The 14,354-nt window shown below is 38.3% G+C and overlaps 1 protein-coding gene and 1 long non-coding RNA gene across 5 annotated transcripts in view; one reads left to right on the plus strand and one right to left on the minus strand.

Annotated features, from left to right (window-relative positions):
* LOC107518355 overlaps nucleotides 1-14,354 on the plus strand; it is a 74,491-nt gene that overhangs the window by 14,921 nt on the left and 45,216 nt on the right. For 2 of the 3 annotated variants that reach the window (XR_004955151.1, XR_004955152.1), the window contains exon 4: nucleotides 4,317-4,435. The exons of the other annotated variant lie outside the window; for it this stretch is intronic. This is a non-coding gene — a long non-coding RNA (uncharacterized LOC107518355). The remainder of the gene's footprint in view (nucleotides 1-4,316; nucleotides 4,436-14,354) is intronic. 3 annotated transcript variants of the gene reach the window in all.
* Nucleotides 936-14,354, minus strand: part of CUNH1orf87 (chromosome unknown C1orf87 homolog) — a 68,860-nt gene continuing 55,441 nt past the window's right edge. For both annotated transcript variants that reach the window (XM_016159928.2, XM_016159927.2), the window contains exons 11-12: nucleotides 11,793-12,006; nucleotides 936-5,375 (exon numbers count right to left, since the gene is read on the minus strand). In XM_016159928.2, the coding sequence (XP_016015414.2) occupies nucleotides 5,215-5,375; nucleotides 11,793-12,006 (375 nt within the window). In that variant the 3' untranslated portion in view covers nucleotides 936-5,214. The remainder of the gene's footprint in view (nucleotides 5,376-11,792; nucleotides 12,007-14,354) is intronic.

A 14,354-nucleotide genomic window follows, 5' to 3' on the forward strand; every position in this document is an offset into this window, starting at 1 on the left:
TTGGGCACAGAAGTAGACAGACACACAAAGGGAATGTCATGTGAAGGTGAAGACAGACATCTAAAAGCAAAGGAACACCAAAGATTGCTAGCAAATCACATGAAGCTAGGAAAAAAGCATGGCACAGTTTCTCCTCACAGTCCAAGGAAACAGCCATGCAGACACTTTGATCTTGGACTTCCAACCTTCAGAACTGTGAGGCAATACATTTCTGTTGTTTTAGCTACCCAGTTTGTAGTACTTGGTTACAGTAGCCCCTTCCCCAACTGTGCCAGTTCTAGAGAGGAGAAACAAAGTTTTCTTTTTTCTCTTTCCTCCGCCACCTACCTCCCTACCTCCCTCCCTTCCTCCCTCCCTCCCTCCCTCCCTCTTTCCCTCCCTCATGCCTGAACTGCCAGGCACAGGGTTTGTGTCATTGTTATTGCAGTGATTGCTCAAACTTAAATTCTCTTTGGCCACAAGGGAGGGGAGAACATTAATTAAAAGAGAGACCAATTTTAGAAGAATGAATTGGAACTAGAGCTGTCTGGAGAGGCAAAGATGACAAGTAGTGAGGTCTACATCTCTGAACATTTTTAAACATAGGAAGGTTGAAGGAAGCTCTTACGAGGGTTGCTTCTCTATGAATGTTGAGAAGTAGCTTTGCTGGTTGGAATCTTCCAGGGATTGTCCTATTGATGAGTATTTTGGAATTCCTGTGAAACAGAACCTGGGTAGCAGTACCCCAGTGTGGGAGAGTGGGATGTGTGTTTTGAGCAAGGACTTGGTACAAGGCACCAATTGCTCTTCATCAGATAAGTCTTTGTCAGAGCTCAATCTGCTTGTGAATTTGTCTGGAATCCATTCTCAACAGTTCCATCTGTTCATGATTATCCTACCATCTGACCATTTACTCTCTGTCAATGTCCCTCCCCTGGGCACACCCACTACCAGTTAGGTTCCACCCATTGTCCAACCTGCATAAACTGAGTCCGAGAAAGACTAGACAGAAGAGAGGGAAGGAGGAGGGAGACCTTTCAAGACGTTGGCATTCAGGGCCAAGATGTGTCTGGGGAGGCCCTACCAAGCCTTCATACAGAACTTGGGGAGAAAGCATGTGGCCAAGCCAGAGACATATTGTGCCCCAGGCAGTCTGATGGCTCCATAGATAATATTGATGCCTTTTGTTTGGAAACTCTTTGTGGAGGCTTCCCATTTCCCAACAACCCATGCTAAATGCTGGGCCTCCCCCAAGCCACTTTGCCTTTTGCACAGTTCCTCGGCCAACTGTGCAAGCAGAAGAGGGGACTTGCATGCTAATGAGGGGAACGGCTGGCATTCCTGAGGCACCCCAGCTCTGGGAACCCCGCCTTTGTTGCTAAGGAGCATTGGAACTGTAGCTGAAAGGCTCTGCAAGAGCGGGGAGAGAGGAGAGGGAGAGAAGAAAGGCAAGCATTTGTTTTCAGAGCTTCACAGTTCTCAGGCCAGCTCCAAAGCTGTCCAATTTCTGATCTCAATTAGAATATCAAACCCTGTTATTGTTTCTCTTAATGATCTTGGGAAATTCCTCCGAAGAGTCAGTGAGCACTTAGCAAACTTTTTGGAAGGCGAGATCTGTACAGTTGTGCTTCTGCTTATGTGAAAAGACCATGCCAAGCATCCTGAAAACACCCTTTATTCCAATCCCCAGAAGGCGTTGGTGAAGAGGGAGAACAAGAAGAGGGTCAAAAGCTGCCGAGTTTTCAAAATGTTCATGTGAGGGCTCCATTCAACAGATGTTTTCCAGGTGCCCACTTGATGGTGAATCTGGGCTCTGTGCTGGGGATCAAAGATGGAGAAGACCTAGGTCCTGGCATGGAGTGACCTTGAGATTTGCTGGGGAAACAGACCAAACCTAGTAAAGAGAATTCTGTGTGTTTTTTGCTCTGTGACCTGGAGGACACTATTGAACTTAGGCATTCAGTGGATTCTAATCCTGGCTTAGTCGCTGATGAGTTGTAAATCTTTAGGCAAATACATTTACCACTCTGAGCCTCAGTTTCTCATCTGTACAATAGGCATAGTAATGCCAACCTAACTTTGTTACAATGAAGAGTAAGCTCAGGTGAGAGAATGAGGAGCAGAGATGTGGAGGATATGGTGTCTGCCCTCCAGGATCCCACTATCAGTGAGCCAGCTGTTGGCTTAGAAGGTGTCTGTACCTGGAAATGGAATCTAATGATTTGGCCCATTGAATGGGGTAAACCAAAATACCGTATACGAATAAGGTAGTAAGCCAGTATCCCTGTATGGAGCATGTCTGTGTGCCAGGCATAGTGCTAGGCAGTTTGCAAGCACTATCTCCTTCTATATAAATGATTCTTTTGGGTAAGTAGTGACTTTCTGAGCATCACACATCTGGGAAAGAGTCTGCCCAGCAGGTGAGGTCCAGCCTCTGTCATGTCTTCAGTGTTCTTTCCATATTTAGAGGCTGAAGGTTTCAAACAGTTGGGAAAGACATAGTTGAGACCAGGTCTCGGAGCATATTGGAGATTAACTAGTTCACTGCACACAGATACCCATTTAGAAAGGTTTGGCTTGAGAAATCTGGTCAAGATCACAGATACCAGATACCCTCTACCCAGCGTTTATAGAAGTTCACAATGAAACAGCCACAGGGAGTTTACTAAACACCACTGATATGAGAAAAAGAAAAGTAATAGATTTTTCATCAGCAAACCATAGAGAAGTCCTGGTATAGAGGTCATAATATTCTGAAGCATGGTAACCTCATAGCATTTTCCTCTTTGTGTCTAGTGGTTTGCCTCACAGCCAGGCCTTGTTTAACCTCTGCTGTCACTTTGTCAGCTTGATAGCAAAGCTTTTCTCTAGGACTTAAGCCGAATTTTGGTTCTTTTGATGTTTACTCAGAGAAAAGCTAATGAGTATTTACTTCTGCAATGTGCAAATCTTGCAAACACACATGTGTATGCGCGCACACACACACACATACACACATGCCCAAGGGTAATGCAGTGGAGAATTCCAGACAAGAGATGACCCAAGAGTAATGATCACTTGGCTCTAGAAGGCAGATGTATCTCAAAATTAGTTTTTGCTATAGCCGTAATGTTACCTTCCTATGCCAGCTCACACAGACTGTTGTTCAAGCTTCCTAATACTCAACAGCTAAAGGGATATAAGAAAGGTCCATCTCTACTACATTCAAAGAATTGTCCAAATGACATGGCTTTCAGTGTTTGTCACACTCCTCTGTAGAGATACTATTACTCCAGTTTTACAGATGAAAAACCTGAAGTTCAAGGAGATTAAACAACTTGCTAAGGCTACAATTTACAAATTACCAGAGCTGGATTTGGGCTAGTTTTAAAGCCTATTCTTTTTCTATTTTCTTTAAGTAGCGGTGGTGGGCAATAGGTGTGGCTCTAGATCCGGCCATGTCTACGCCACTTCTAGAAGCAGTCACTTGGCAACACTACAAAAGTATAGTATGCACGACCTGTAGTCACATAACTCTGGTGCCACCTTTCATGCTGTGTCAATAGAGTCTCCTCCATTTGTTTGACTTGGTGGGTGCTAGGGCTGTCTATCAGAAACTATACTAGATGCTGGACATAAGGAAAAATCATTGCCCTTCAAGACCTTATGACTTAGTGTGATAACCCCAGCTTCATGTTTAGGGCCTCCCTTCACCTCTACTGTTTTTCCATTCCATTTCCCTACAGACATGTTGGGTATACCAGGACTTTTTTAGGTATCATGGGGCCATTGTTTTCCATAATGCCCTATCTCTCTGGCCAGTTATCAACAAATACAACCCAGCAGCTTTCTTTTCACTTCCCTGAGACTCTGTTTCCTCCCCTGTGAAATGGAGCCATAAAACCTGCCTTACTGAGTTGTCAGAGTTGGATGAAACAAAGTATGTCAAGTTCTTGGCAAATAGTATTGGCTCAATATATATTGCATTGTTTGATCTAACATTCTAATTTTCCTTATTTGGTATTTTTTTTAGCCTGAGAAAGCCACATATGTTTGCTTAATTCTCTGACCTAAAAAGCAGCTAGCAGATTCTAGAATGTTAGAGAGGTGATTGGTCTGCTTCAGAGACATTTTTATGAGCAACTCAGGGATTATAAAAATTAAAACTAAACCAGGTTAGACCAGAAGGACCTTAGAGATAGTTTATGTCATTGGATACAAATTATGTTGTTCATAAGATTTTGTTTAAAAGAGTTTATGAGACACCCCACTATATAAAATGAATCAGAGAGGATGCTCAGAGATCTTCTGTTTGCCTTTCCCTTGAACCTTACTTCTTCATGCTGTCTCCCACACAGATGTGAAAATGAGGATCCAGGTCGCTCAGCATTAAGATGGTACTGGGAATACACTTGTATCTGAAACCCTGGACCAATGTTTCTCCAATGAGTTCATGCTATCTATGTGATGTGTGTGCGTAAGTGAGTTGTGTGGGAGGTGCAAAGTTGGGGAGGGATAGTAAGAACTATTGGAACTGGTGGAAAGTTTTGCTTGATTTTCCTGCCAGAGGGAGCAAAGAAGATGCTACCTATTTCCAGAATTTTTATCCCAGGAGTTCCTCCTCTGAACTTCTATTCAGTAGTCTGGGAAAATATCCCTGGAGATAGTGTAACACCTTTTTGTTTTATACTAGAGAAAATATTGGACTTGTTCAGAACACCTCACTTGGAATTGTACTTCTACTTAGTATTAAGATAACATATTGCTAATACTTTTATTTTTCTTATAATTGGGAAATCCTTCCCAGAATAGTGACTAGAGGAAGGGCTGACTTACTCATCCAAAAATGATACATTTAGGTCCATTATGTGACAGGCATTTTTTGGGAATTGAAAACATCTGGCATGTTTTTTACTATATGGAATTGCAGGCTTTGCAAAAAAACATAGTTTGGTCAGTAATGTAGAAAAAAATACATAATATTAATAAGAAGCTTTATTAGAATAAAAGGGGATTTAAAGAAATTGTGTTCTTGCCACCTTAGAAGAGAAAACCTGGTTTTCTTGTATCACGTCGAGCTGCTTATGAGCAAGCATCACAGCCAGAAACCAAGTCCAAGTCCAAAGCATCTACAATAGCTACATCAGCCTCAACTCTGACAGTGCTTCCACCACTACACTCAGGCTTGGGAGAAACACGTGTCTGGGTAAAAAGGGAGATAAAGGAAACATCTGTTCTCACAATATGGGCTTGTTATCATAGCTCCTTTAAGTACCGGAGTGCTGGCTCCAAGAGCATATTTTCTCCTGAACGAAATCTCCTCAAGGCCTGGTCAATTTTCCAAGGGCTCAGGGACAGGTTGTAAATGAGATTGTAGTTGTGAATGAGGCGTCTAGCTCGTTCCTTCTCCAGGACCCCTGTGATTAGATTGGGTGGGTGGGAAGTTTTTAAGAGAAAATGGAGAAGACAAAAAAGAAAAAAATAATGAATTAGCTTAAATGACTTCAGAGAAAACATGAAATGTTAATATTTTGAAACTTTAAGCTTCTTAAAAATCAATTGATATCCTAGAAAGATATTTCCAGTCCAGCTATGCATAATATATATCAGGAACAGTTTGAGGGTGACTTTGGGGAAAGGAGATGGCGATCCCATAAAATTCATAGGTAGATTCTCAAGCAATTTAAGCTTATTCTTTGTAGTTGTAAAACTTATGAATCAGTTTTTAAAACAGGTGGGGTACCTCCTAAAAATAATTTCTAATTGTTCTGGTTTACTTTTATCTGTGAATTATGAAAACATATTTCTAAACATGAAGGATTTAAACAGCACATTTTTGAGTTTTCTGGAAATGTATTTTACTGTAATTTCCTTCAGCTTGTTGTGTAATCACAGGTAAATCATATAACTTCTTGTGGCTCAAAGTCTGAATCTGTGCATTAAGGAAGGCCCTTACTATCACAGGATGTATGCTGGTACCCATGTGTGATGTTTATCAGTGCCAATGTGCTTTCCACGGTAAATTTAAGTAGATTTTGATAGTTGCGGAGAAGAGGTTAAGTGTAGATTATGGCATCCACTAAGATCAATAACTCATTCATAAGCCCTTAATTGTGAACTTATGTGTGTCAGATATTTTGCTTGGGGATATAGAGGATTTAGAGAAGTGTCTGTTACCCAGCCAGTTGAGGTAATTAGATACGCAGAAAATTAACTAATATACAACAACAATAACAATAATAATTGGTACTTATATATAAAATTTATCATGTTTTGGGTACCCTTGCAAGCATTTTACCAATGTTAACTCATTCGGTCCTTATGACAACCCATTTTACAGAGTGAGAAACTGAGGCATGGAAATAATGCCCAAGGTTGCTCAAGTCCATGCATTAAATCACTCCACTACATTATAGACTGAGAAGGAAGAAATCATTTTAAGTAGGGCTGATATTGTTTTCTAAATGTTCCTTGATTGTGAAGATCTATGCTACAGGTGTCAATGAAAATTTAAATATCTTATATAGGGGTGAAAGCTTCATCTCTTGCATGTTCCTTATCTACTCTCCTGTACTTATGCAGACCGCATATGTGATTGTAAAATTTTTAATAATGATTGTGATGATTGTAAAATTTTTTCTTTGAGTATCCAAAGTATCTAGTCACTTGTGGAAAGCTACTTCTAGCCCATGAGAGTTAGCTCTAGTGGATACCTGCCATCTCTGTTTAAGCTGCCAAGTATTATTTGTATTTAAATGTACAAGGACTCTTGAGCAAGGTGTTCCCCCTCTGACGTCTCCTCTAATAGATGTTCTTGACAGTGGGCTACAGACAAGTGAGGCCCTAATGCAATTTATTCCATTTACTTTTATTCTGTCCTGTATGATCCTTACCTATACCATCTCATCCTGTCTTAGTTTATTTGTTGTCTATTCTATTTAGGTTTATTGTCTTTTGCTCCTATTAAAATGTTGGTCCTTTTGTCTGCAGAAATCTCTTTGAGTTGGCTGATGCATCTTTGCAGATGTCTGGATTAGGTGGCTTTTCTTGGTCTGGCCTAGGTTTGACCCCTCATATCCTGCCTCTGGAAATATAAGTCATAGGCTTTAGAGTAAGTGTCTGACTGGGAAAATTATTTTAACTTTTTGAGCCTCAGTTTCTTCAACTGTAAAACAGGGATAATTGAATCGTAAGAAAATCTGTAAAATAGTGCTTAGCAAAATGCCCAGAACTAGTAAGCACCCATTAATTCAGGTATTATTATAGGATAATTATAATAATATTATCAACATTACTTAAGACATATAAAATATATTTTAAGAAGAAATTATTTTTATATATATTATATATTTTCATTAGAAATTAAAAGTAATGTTAAAAAACATCTAGCATTCACCACTGATGTGTGTGGGGAGGGGGAAGGCATTTTCTACTATTTTCTAAGCTTTAGAAAAGTAGGAGATTCCTACTGTCAAACAAAAGTCCACTGATTGAAATGTGTATCTGTCTAATTTACTGTCATTAAGGGCTGCTCAGGATAGCTGCATAAAATAACCCTCACAATCCATCTTAGTGTTGGAAAGCTTGTCCACCCACAAGAATTAAAATGAAGAAATAATAAACTCTTTGACATCTACTTCATCGTACAGTTTATAAAGAACTTTCAAACATCATTTGATCCTTTCTCAAATCTGGGAGGTATGTTTTATTATCATCAATCCTATTTTATAGATGAGGAAACAGGCTCAGAAATTAGTGAAGTCTGGACTTGAATCCAGGTCTTTTGGTAAAAACAAACACTTTCATGTAGAATCTTAAAAATAAAGTAAACAAACAAAACAAACTCAGAGATACAGAGAACAAATTAGTGGTTTCCAGATGGGAGAGGCATTGGGGGAATGGGTGAAAAAGAGGAAGGGATCACGATGTATAAATTGCCAATTATAAAAATAGTCATGGGAATGTGAAGTACAGCATAAGGAATATCGTCAATAATATTGTAATAACTATGTATGGTGTCAGATGGGTACTAGACTTATTGGGGTGATCACTTTGTAAATTTTGTAAATGTTTAATCACTATGTTGTACACCTAAAACTAATATAATATTGTATGTCAACAGTAATTGAAAAATAACAATGAAAACATCTCATGCTCTTTTTGGTGTGTCATGGAAATTTGATATAATGGGAATACCAATAGAACTGAGTTTGAATTATGGCTCAACTTTTTACTGGCTATTATCTCATCACTTTGAGCTTGGCTTTTTCCTCAGCAAATAAGGACATCAGTCCCTTCAGCATGGGGTCAATGTAAGGAGTTAGCGATACAGTGTATATAAAATTCAGACCCATGCAGACAGTGTCCTTGAGGGCTCTTATTGCATTCTGCGTCCTTGAACTCTAAAATACTTTCTATCTAGACTGTAGTCCACTGGAAAAATTCCCACTCTACCATTCACCCAAATATTTATCTCAACTACCCTCTTTCTTTAGAAAACATGACCAGTTATTCAAAGTCATTCCTTATTTCTTCTCAAGGATATCTTCTTGACAACTCCCATTAGAGAATAAGCACAAAGTCAGTTCCCAGAAATGCTAAGTTGATGATGGATGGTCTGTCTTCGTCCTGGATGGAGAACAACCCAGCCTATATTTCCTTACATATAACAGAGAGCAGTGATTCATCAGTGGGCAAAGCAGGTACCGTCTGCCCAGCATCCGGAGTGGGCCACGTGGTCTTTTAAGTACTGTGGTTGGTAAACCAACAAGATGACCTGGTTAGCTCCTTCCCTCACTAAAGATAGTTATAGTGTTCTCAGATCTGCCTGACACAGTCTTTGGCTGCTGAGGAACTAATGAATTTCATAGAAACAGAGAAAACAGGCATAAATAGTGAAGAGGCCATGAGAAAGGCATTTCAAATCTGCTGGAATCTGCCTCCAAAGTCAATAAAACTCTGTTTTTTCCTCAGAACAGTTCAAAAGTATGAGAAAGGTCTCAGTCTTTGGGGATTCTCTTAGCAACTAGGTTTATAATCCATCATCCATCATCCCAAATCAGTATTTGTTTCTTTAGAAATGTCTTTTCTTTCTACTCAGTTTTTTGTTTTGTTTCAATTTTATTTGCAATATCATTAGCACTATCATAGTCCCAGTATGAATGCCTGGACTCATGAGTATTTCAATAACCTTTTGATCTCCTTTTTTCCAGTATCTTCCCTAAATTATCTATTTCAGTTTTCATTGTGTTCTCTTCTGATTGAACCTTTGGTGGATGCTGGGTAGAGAATGAAGCCCATTCTCATCCTTGGGATTCACAATAGAGTCTCACCTTACACTATCCAATAGAACGTGAACCTCCAGTCCTGTTTCGTTCACTGCCTTCCCCATCACATGCATTCACAGCTTCTAATATTGCAGAAGATGGTTTGAACTCAGAATGCTTTACTCAGCTATCCAAAGTCTCCTCAAGGCCAATCTCAAGCTGTCTTGCATGGAGCCCTCACTGAATGCTCTGGCTCACATTAGATGATGTACTTCTTTACATCTCTTCTCTCTTTACTTTGGACTCTTTAACTCTTTGTTTATAATATTTTACTGTATGCTGTGTTAAAAATAATATTGGTATTGAACTATTGCTAGTCTCTCTGTCTTACTTTCTTACCTAAAGCTCCTTGAGGCCAGAGACTGCATCTCATTCTTTCTTATTTCCCTCCTGGTTCAGCCTCTAGCACAGTGCTAGACATGAGCTGTTTAAAAAATGATTTTCTAATTCAGCTAAATAAATTTTCATTAAAAATTTCCCCTCTCTTTGGTATAAGTATTAAGAGTTCTTGGTATTGTAGGGTAGTTATACTTCATGTAGTCTTGAATTAATTTGCTTTGCAAATTCAAAACAAATTGAAACAACACAGAGAGAATGAAAACACAGGCATTGCTATTGTTAGATGATTCATTCTAGGCAATACTAATGTGGGCAATTCCTCTTTTAAGAAATTATTTCTAGTTTTATTGAGATACACCAGTGTGTAAGTTTAAGGTGTACAATGTGATGATATGATACATGTATATATTGCAAATGTTTACCACAGTAGGTTAGTTAACACATCTTTTACTTCACATAATTACCATTTTTTTTTCTGCTGTTGTTGTTATGGTGAGAACATTAAAACTCTCTTCTCATACCTATTTTCAAGTATATAATGCAGTATTGTTAACTAGTGCACATTAGATTCTTTAAACTTATTCGTCTTATAATTGAAAGTTTGAACCCTTTGACTAACATCTCCTCATTTCCCCTAGCAACTACAATTCTACTCTTCATTTCTCCGAGTTAGAGGTTTTTAGATTCTCTTTTTAATACACTACCTTTTTGTGAATGACAGTATGTGATTAAATACAACAGTTTCAGTCTGTGTGCTTTTGTGTACATTTTTTCTTTTCATTCCCTAAGTCTCTGAGTTCTGGAATTCATTCTCTTTCACTTAGACAGTGCAATATTGTCCTTCTTTTCTTGTTTTTATTTTCTCCTTTATTCATTCACAGTCATCAAGAATCTTTCCAAAATACTTCATCATACCACTCCCCTGCTTAGAAACTCTCAGTGCAACTCGCTGTCTTTGAATTAAATCCAAATTCCCTGGTACAGCGTCTAAGAGCTTCCTAGATCTGGTCCCTTCCCATATCTCTACCTGTATTATTTAATAGTCTTCTTTCTTAATTTTTAAATTAATTTATTATTTTTATTTTTAAATGACAGTTGACATTAAATTATTATTATTCTTAATAATCCCTACATTCTTTCCAAACTAAACTCTTTGCATTGAGCTTCACACATAATACTTTACTTGGTCAACTTGTACCTTTTCCAGACAGGGCTGTTGATTTCATTCCTTTATGTACAAATTGGGCTTTATTTTTAATGATCCATTCACATTTTGATTCATTCCCTGATCACTTCACTAAGAAGAAATTCTCCTGTTTCTGAATGCCTATATAGCATACCCTAATGGCTTTACCACCTTCCATCTTGGATTTAGTTATTTATGTACATTCGTTCATTTATTTGCTGCCTCAAGAAAAAAAATGTTAAACAGAATTATGCAAGGTGCTAGGGATAAAAAAGGAATATAGTCTACTGGTGAGATAGTTTTAAGCCCACCCAATAAAAAAATACAATTATCAAGTATGATAATGGATGTTAAAGAACTCTGAGAGGCCAGGTAAAGGTTAACCTAGATCTATTTGGGGAAATCAGGGGAATCTCAGAGGAGTAAAGCTTGAGTTCCAACATATAAGATTTTAGGCATTAATTAGCCAGGTGGACAAGATGGGGAATTGTCATAGGGTGGGTATGTAGGGGAGAGTCAGACAGCTCAGATGAAAGTTAGAAAAGGCAGGTCGGAGGAAAAAGAAAGGCTAGTCTTAAGAAGGCAGATAATTAATTAGGACTACGTAAAAAATGCTGGAAGAATAAAATTGAAGACAAGAATGGTCAGGTGGACAGAGACCAGATTTTGCCTTGCTAAGAAGTTTTGGAGTTCATCCTGTAAGTAGGCACACTAAGATATTTCAGTTAGAAGAACAAGATTGGATTGTGGGTTAGACTCAAGTGATAGAGTGGAGGAAAGATCAGAGACGCAAGGAAACTAAGCAACCTGGTGAAGAATACATGTCTAATTCATCTTTGCATCTCTTGATTGTACTTAGCACAGTGCCAGGCACATGGTTTATATACAAATTGTATTTGTTATGAAGTGGAAGGAGATGAGATCCACTTTTAGACCAGAACAGAAAGAGAAAGGCATTATCGACTCTAAGCTTCATACTTCACCTTTGTTACTCAGATCACACAGGTAGAGGGCATTTTCCAGTTTCCTAAACCTGTCAATCCAGGTCTCACATTCTTCAGACTTGTTCTTCATCATTGGACTAATAAAAGGCTGTGAGACTGGCCTGATGATGGCCAAAGAGCTCAGGGGATCTTTAGGGGCTGAAGTCTCAGCAGGGAGGTTTTCTGGCTGCAGCTCCTCTTCTGGAGTTTTCTTCTAAAACAACACAAACATATGACTGGCAACACATTCACCACTCAGAACTCCTTCAGTCTTCTGGCCAAAGATGAGGCCACACAATTAGTAAGATTTTATTGCAGGGTCAAGCTTTGTAAAGCTAGGAGGATGCATTTCAAATCCTTAGTGCCATAGGACCATATCTGCCAAGTCTTGTTAGATATAAACTACTATGTTGAGTGTTTTTATTATTATTTTTTTTTATTTAAGGAGAAAGATGATGTCATGACTTCATTCAGTTTGAATTTCTGGTTTGTACAAAGCAAAGGTTTTTATAACTGGCTGAGACTTTTCATGATCTATTCTGTTTTATACTATGGGGGATGGGCTTCAGGAAATATTTATAACTTCTTGGTGGGAAAACCTCTGGATCATGAGTGTAAAGTTCTTGATGAAGAGTAATTGAAATAACAATGATATTACCTTAGGCTTGTAGTCTTATTATAATGGACAATAAAACACTTCTACTTCTGTCTGTCCTATTCATTTAATAAAGGAAGCTGAGTCCCAGAGAAAGGAAATGACTTATTAAGGTCATATAGTAAATGACTGACACAAAACTAGAACAAGGGGATAGAGGTTATCCAGCTCATCTTAGTATCCTAACCCTATGTCAAGTAAAAAACAGATATTTTTAGAATAAGCAGACAAACGAGTCCCAGCAGGGCTACATGACATTCTGTTGCCCATCATGTAGAGAGTGGGCAACTATTATTTGAGCTGCCCAACCCCACTTTTCCAGGAATTGCCCTTCCTGCCAATCCATATAGTAGTGTAGATAAGCACCGTATGTCTTAAGTATTTAGTACAGGACTGGACAGCTAATGCAAAATGGGCCAGTAAACACAGTCTCTGGTGATTTGGGAAGTATTTGTGAGAGCTAAAGACAGACAAACAAAGATCATTTGGTGTGAGAAGTAGGTGCTTTAGCAGATTTTCCACTCTGTGTACTAGAAATGAGAAAAATTTGGTCTGCTGAGAAAGATATAGATAGGTGATAGATGATAGGTATAGACAGATAAGTAGATAAATGATAGATAGATAGATAGATAGATAGATAGATAGATAGACAGACAGAAAGATAAGATGATAGAGATAGGAGAGAGAGGAAGCTGACAGCAGAGAGGTGAGAAAAGATATAGGAAGTTATGACGATGTTCAAGTACTTGATTTTAGTTCATTGTTACTTTTCTATCCTTAGATAGCACAATATACTCTCTGTCCTTCCAGAATATTAAGTTGGTAGAGTTGGTTCTGTTGATTTACAATCCAAATAGAATTACTTAATTCACCAAAGAATTATGCCTCTAACTTTTGTATACCATCTGTGTTTTCCCCAACTGTCAAATATCTGAATTTCCCCAATTTTGTACCTTCATTTCAAACTTCTCGCATATAAGCTATGAAAATACCATGGCTCTAAAGAATAGTAATTGCAATAAGAAGCCATATTTTGAGTTTGTTAATAAACATGGATTAAGCTACCGCTGGGGATGCGAAGACTTGTTTAATAGAATGCTATATGAAATTGTATCCATATGGATAACCAACAACTTAGTAAATGCTAAGAGATTAATATAAAAACATGCTACTTTGCTAAAATTAATTTTAGGAAAAGCTGAAAGTTTTATAAAGGAATTAATGAGTCTTAATTTTTGTTAGACCTTTGGATCACTTTAGAAATCCGACGAAAGCTTTAGATTATCTACCCAGGTAAATGCATATTTACATACAGTTTAGTGGATGCTTTTAGAGAGTTCAAAGAGATCCTTGGATGTGAGAAACTGATTTTAAATAATTTTATATTTCTTCAGATAGTTCAACACTTTGACCACTAAAGACAGGAAAAGGAGAAATTTGTATCGACCTGAATTAAACTCAACTCACTCGCTTACTCATACAACTTATACTGCTTTGGTTCCACTGTGTCCTAATGAAGTCCCAATTCCTTGCTTGGCACGTAAGACCACCTATGTCTTAATTGGTTGGGCTTTTTACTCATCTTTCAAGACCCAAGTCATATTTCGCTTCTTGTGGAAAGACCTCCCTGACAGCCTCAGGGCTGGGGGAAGGGTGGTTCTTTGTAGCCTCTTTACCCATCACTGCACTTACTATGGGATATTGTAATTGTTTGTTAGGGTACCTTTCTCCTCCACCAGAGATTTGGAGACAGGGCTTGTGAGATAGTCATTTATGTATTTTCAAGGTCTGGTTAGTGGCTGTCACATAGTTCACAAGACATGTTTACTGAATGAATAAGTGAAGGAATGAATGATTTTCTCTGGGACAATAGGCAAGTTACTTTACCAAACCTCTGCTTCAATTTC

The sequence above is a fragment of the Rousettus aegyptiacus genome, unplaced genomic scaffold, assembly GCF_014176215.1.
Source record: "Rousettus aegyptiacus isolate mRouAeg1 unplaced genomic scaffold, mRouAeg1.p scaffold_m13_p_1, whole genome shotgun sequence".
NCBI lineage: Eukaryota > Metazoa > Chordata > Mammalia > Chiroptera > Pteropodidae > Rousettus > Rousettus aegyptiacus.